The sequence below is a fragment of the Mesitornis unicolor genome, unplaced genomic scaffold (genome assembly GCF_000695765.1).
Source record: "Mesitornis unicolor isolate BGI_N332 unplaced genomic scaffold, ASM69576v1 scaffold10581, whole genome shotgun sequence".
Classification (NCBI taxonomy): domain Eukaryota; kingdom Metazoa; phylum Chordata; class Aves; order Mesitornithiformes; family Mesitornithidae; genus Mesitornis; species Mesitornis unicolor.
Window position 1 is genome coordinate 11,405 of NW_010163116.1, and position 6,275 is coordinate 17,679.

General features: G+C 38.8%; 1 protein-coding gene across 1 annotated transcript; it reads left to right on the forward strand.

Moving 5' to 3' along the window:
* Window positions 1-418: 418 nt before the first annotated feature.
* LOC104547951 (mucin-5AC-like) lies at window positions 419-6,066 on the forward strand (the record flags this gene model as incomplete). Its single annotated transcript, XM_010193827.1, has 7 exons — window positions 419-490; window positions 2,041-2,112; window positions 3,102-3,363; window positions 4,364-4,478; window positions 4,942-5,032; window positions 5,257-5,369; window positions 5,850-6,066. Coding segments are annotated over 7 exons (942 nt in total), but the record flags the coding sequence as incomplete, so codon positions are not given.
* Window positions 6,067-6,275: the final 209 nt, after the last annotated feature.

Sequence of the window (6,275 nt, forward strand, 5' to 3'; positions counted from 1 at the left end):
GGACAGAGATAAGACCTCTGGAATTAATTATTCCTGCACAAATAGGAGCTATTTTTAAAGCTGGCTAGACAAAAGGTTTTACAGATGCTAGAGCACACAGTGATCAGAAGAACTAAGAAAACAAAGTCCTTCATCTGAAAAACTTAAAAGGACATCCAGGGGTACTGTCACAATAACAGGGATAAGGATCTGCTCAAATTATCACAGGCATGTTTTTGAAGGTCTCCCTGCAGTAATTTATTAGGGGGGTGGGGAGGGGAAGCCATCATGGTTGCATGTAGCACATGGTGCAAATCTGACCTCCTATACATGAACACAGCTTTGTTGATTTTTTATATACTGGCTGTTGCACATTTAACCAGGTATAATTGAGAAATTTAGACATTAATCTTTTCATTCTCCACTCTTCTTGATGCAGTTCAAGCCCAGGATGAGAAACAGCAAGCAAAATCAAACTATGTTTCTCCATCCATCCTGCAGCGACAAAAATGTAAGTAGATTTATGCTGATTTATTTCTAATATTTTATGCTAAATTAAATTAATAAACAATAAGATTACTAGAATCTTCTTATTCCTAGTTAGAACATACTTTCTCTTCCCCTGCCTGCTCCCCCCCACAGAAAAATAAAAAAAGAGGGGGAAGAGAGAACTTCTTCTGAGATCTGGCCCACTGAATCTGGTCCACTGATATGACACAGTTATCTAATCTTTAACTTCATGAAAGGTACATACCTTCTATCTCAAAGTGTATTTTCAGAAGAGGTGTGCATATGCATACATATCACCAAGGTATTTGATAGTAGATAATAAAAGACACATTTTTCATGCTGTGTCAAGACGACTGCATCACTCATGAGAGAATAAGAAAACTGTAACTACCTTAAACATTAGAACAATTAAGCACTCCATGCTATCACGCATGAGAGATAACTGTACAGAGCAAACGCCATAACTGTACAGAGCAAAATAAGGGTGGAGGGATAAAATGCTGGCTGGTATATTAGAGATGACAGGCTGAAACGATTAATCACTATGCCTGCCAAGCAAGCTGCAATTTGTGAGGTCACTAGCTGGCCATTAAAATAATTATAAACCCAAACTGGAAGTGTAGCATAAATTATTTAATAATAGTGAGTGCATTTAATTATTGGAACAGATTTTCAAGGAAGGTAATAGGTGTGCTTTCCCTTAAAATTCTTACATTAAGACTGAATGAGATTGTCTTTCTAAAACACATATTTGTCTTAGTGATCTTTTGGTCTAAATGCAGAAGTCAATGGCTGATATTGCACAATCTACAGTTTGGAAGTCACCAAATTCTATGATTTTTATACTTTCAAGGGAGAAACTGCATCAAGTCCTCAGACACCCATGCTAAGAAAATCACATTGCAGGATCTCTAAGTATTCTATTCCTTTCATTGATGGATGCAAAGGAAAATTACTGGATCTGGACATGGGAACTTTCTATTCTACCAACAGAACTCTTTGTATGAAAAGCACATGATTAGAGTTTCACTGCTTTTAAGAAAAATCTGCTTAGATTTGGTTGTGCAAAAGTGCATGTCTCAGCATAAAGAAAGATATGAGCTTCAGAGAAAAATCAGCTCGTTTCTCATCCTCAGCTTCTAGTATTATTTAATAAACTTCTGCTTCTCAGTGTACCAAGAGGCAAAGGTTCAGACATAGACATTAGCAGTGCTGCTTCTGCATCTCTATTACAACACTGTGCTCTAAGTATCAGGTTGCTGCTTTTGAGTTCAGAACATCAGGGCCAGCATCAGATGGGAGCCTTGAACAAACAATGGAAGAAAGTACTGCAGCCAAAGAACATGGCCTTTGGGATTTGGGTATCAGTGAAATACATAGAAAGAGAGAACTCAAAGCACTGTGTAAAAACCACCAATAATACCTTGTGGAAATGTCCCCCTAGAATGTAACTAGTAGTAGGAATGTTAATCACTGAAGAGACTAGGCAATCTCTATCTATTTTTTAGGACTTCTAATAAAATTAAACTTGATTGGTTTTTTCCCCCTTAGATATCCCACCAGCTTCAAAATCCCAAAGAGTGACAATCATTCCACCTTTTCAAAACACACTGAAAGTAAAGGGTAAGTTAAGCAAATATCATGGCTTAGATATGTGTTCTTGTTGATCACACAGGTAGAGCATGGAATGACTGAGAAGATTAATACACTGTATAAGATCCTTTAGCATCACAAAATTAAAAATGAACAAGAAAAGTAGTCTAGGATAATCTAAATGTGATCCCAGGACTCAGCCTGCATTTTGTTAATATGATGCAGCTGTAAAAAGAGAAAGTACTTTTAAAAAAAATTGTATTTTTATATATAAAAATAATACTGGGATAAATAATGCACAATATTTCCAGTAAAGAAAGCAAAATATCAATGTGTTCAAAGCATTGGTGAGACACCTTATCTAGGGTATAGGGTACAATTCTGACTAGATGTTTCCAAGCAGGGTGAGTGTAAGAGATGCAGGGAGGAACTGTAAGGATAATCAGGGAGATAGGAGAGCCTGCTTGTAAGGAAATGACAACTGAAAAGAGATAACTGATAATAGGTGGGAGGAGGAGCAGGGAGATGGAACCCCTTCAAGGTGAAGTGTAATGCTGGCACAAGAACAACCAGGCATACATGAGACAGGAATAAGTTTTGGAAGATGCTAGTAAAAGTCTTCCAGCTATTCAAAGTGTGTGGCTATGAGTGGCCTTCCCCAGTAGGAGTATCAGCTAGTTTTAAACTAACTTTAAACTGGTTTTATGGTGAAACTTTAGAACTTCATACATTTAGGAAAGGATTTATAGAATGTGGCTGTCAGCAGAACCAGAGCACTAGACATAGTGACCCAGGAGATCTCTTCTGATCTTAGGCCCTGTATCCCGATGGCCATACACAAAAGATAACTGAACTAAATAAATAACACATTGATAAAAAAATAGCTGGACAACAAGGAAAACAGAAGATGGGCTTTTTGGACAGAGGCTAGTGAAAGAAATAAAAGGGGAAAAGCAACTAAAAGGAGGGTATCTACAGCAAATTACAGAGAATTCTTACTGTTTCTTTTGAATCAACAGCTGGCAACCCTTCTCACAATGGCCGTGTGTGCAGCACATGGGGTAACTTCCACTTCAAGACCTTTGATGGGGACATTTTTTACTTTCCGGGAGTCTGCAATTACATCTTTGCGTCCAACTGCAAATCTCCGTATGAGGACTTCAACATCCAGATTAGGCGGACAGCTGTGGAAAATGCTACCATGATCACTCACGTCATCATGAAGCTGGAAGGAGCAGTGATTGAACTAAGCCGTGGCTCTGTTCTGCTTGATGGCAAATCGTATGTTCCTGACTTGAAACTGCCACTACTGCTCTTGTTCCCCGTGGGCTCTTTGAGCGAGCATCCCTTTCCCTTATCTGATCTCACATTGCTCCCAAGTGGCTGTAGGGCTCAGGTCCTTCCTGAATTATCAGCAAAAATAAGAGGGCCTGGCAGTGAGCTAAGTGCCACTTCTGCAGACTATCCCTGTGTCTGTTTTATTCAGATGAGCTATATCCCAGATGCTGTGCTACATTTAAAATTGTGTATTTAAATATACAATTGAGTCTATAAGCTGGATTCAAAGTGTTAGGTTTTTACAGCCTTTAAGACTCTACTTTCCATTATATTCACCAGAACAGTATCCTTGAGGGGAATTTTTGATGGCTTTTGTCCTTGCAATGAACAGTATGCAGTTAAGCAGTGGCAGCAGCCTGTACCTCCACTCATTTAAACGGAGGTACTCTAGAAATCTGCTATCTATTTAGCAATGGTAGTACTGACTTCAGCATAGGGTGTGAAACCTGTCCAGAAAGCTGGGTAAATATTTGGGCAGTTATCCCACAGTGATTTGTGTATTATAGCACCTATGTACAGTGAGCTAGTCTAAAGGTTATCTTGGGTACACCTTTGTGAATGGCACTCATGTCACAGAAAGCCTAGAGTCTACCTCTATATATCAAGGGCTTTAAGAAGTAAATAGCAATATCCTGAAGCATACTGCCTGCAAAACAGAAACTCCCAGCACCTTTTTTAACAACACAACCAAACACACATGCCAACATTTTACCTAACAAAACATCATTAACAGAACCGAAAGGAACAGTAGAAGCAAGGCTGATCCATTTGCACGATGAGAAGCAAAATGTCACAAACTTGTTTTGTCTGTATTTAGTTACTACTATGACTAATTTCCTCACCACATTGAATCTTCTCAAAGAGAACGAGAAAGTGTAACAGTGTGGATATTCAATGGCTATTCTGTCCCTACCCTCACTGAACTGTGGCGATCTTTCCCCAGGGTTCAGATGCCCTACAGCCATATGGGAGTCTTCATAGAGAGAAGTAACAGCTATTTGAAAGTTTCTGCCAAGTTAGGACTGACATGCCTCTGGAATGAAGAGGATGCCCTCCTGGTAAGAAAACATCCAAAACTTGGCAGAAAGCCTGTATTCTGAAAATAGCCTGTTTACATCTTTGCAGTCTTAATCAGCCAGGCAGGCATTAGTTAGTTTTGGATTTGTGTCTTGTGTATTGTTCTGTATTCCAGTCTTCTCCCAATTTCCCTTTTCTTCCCACAGAGCTTAGCTCAGGATCAATAGACTCCCAATTATAACAACCCCACCTCACAGTGAAGTACTCCTCAGACTCCAGACCTAGCAATGCACTGATGTTCACAGCCCCAGGGCTGGAGTAAGACCCAGATTTTTTTGGTGGCATTTGACCTTCACTTGCCTACCTTGTTACAACACCACACAGTGTGCACAGCATACGTATGTCATATTTTGAATACATAAGCAAAACTGATGTAGGCTGTGTTCCTATCCATCAAGGCTGATATTACTATGAACATAAGCTCTCTCTCCTCATTTCTTTTAGGTGGAACTAGATAAGAAATATGCTAATCAAACTTGTGGACTTTGTGGGGACTTCAATGGAATTCCAATTAGCAATGAATTTCTTTCAGAGAGTAAGTAACAAAAAGCATTATTAAACATTGGCATTTTGGTTTTCCTTTTTCTAGCAGTATACTGTAACACAGGTTGTGGGTTGTATTAACTGCAAGACTAGTAATACTTCTTTATGTATTTTCTGGTTGATGTCATAGTGGTTAGTGTCACAAAATAAAATATCTCCATGCAAAAGCCAGTAAACCAGTAAATAGTATTCTAATATTTGGACTGCTTTTTACAGATACAAAACTGACTCCCATACAGTTTGGAAATAGGCAGAAGATGGATGGACCTACAGAGCAGTGTGCTGATCTTATTCCTTCTGCTGCTGTGGTGAACTGCTCAGCTGAATTTGTAAGAACCTCTCTCTCAGAATTTGTTTTCATATCGTAAAATACATTCTTCCTCTCTTTGGAGAAAATTTGAGAGAATTGGAAAAAATATACCACAAATGTGACTCAACAATAAGTCTGCAAGGAGATTTTTTCTAAATTTCATTCTTTATTCTCTGCTAAAGTGAATGCCAAAAAGTTGCCTTCACATTCCATGAGAATATTGGATATTTAAATGAAATCCACTGAGTATGTCTTAATGAAACTGCACAATGCTTGGGAACCTGAGCTGAAAGTAACTCAAGATATGGGAATACATGGGAGTTGATCAAAGGACTTCCACGTGTATTTGCCCTGTTGTTATACTTCTTCCTAAATATCTGCTTATGGCTACTGTCGGACAGGTTTCTGGACCAGATGGACCTTTGGTTCTGCTACATACCTTAAATAATTAATTTCATGTTTTCCAAACTTGTTTTACCTTCTCTGTTTTTCCTCCTAGGCTTCTATTTGTGAGACAGTATTAACCAGTAAAGCATTTGCAAGCTGTAATGCACTTGTGAATGTTCAGGACTACATTGAAACTTGCATACAAGACCTATGTCACTGTGACAGCTCTATGGCAGACTTCTGCATGTGCAACACCTTTGCTGAATACTCCCGACAGTGTGCCCATGCAGGTGGACAGCCTCTGAACTGGAGAACCGCAGAACTGTGTCGTAAGTATCTCAGGAAGAGGCTTTCTCCTGTGCTTACTACCCAGATCTTGTACACTTCAGATATGTGATAATTTCTTCCTGAAGAAGACAGATGTTTCAAGATGCATGTAATTTTCAGTTTTAACCTGAGTATACTTAAGACTTTGGAAATATGGAAGTTTAGAGGATTTAGCATTACTAAGGGTTTTCAATATATATCAGAAACTCTA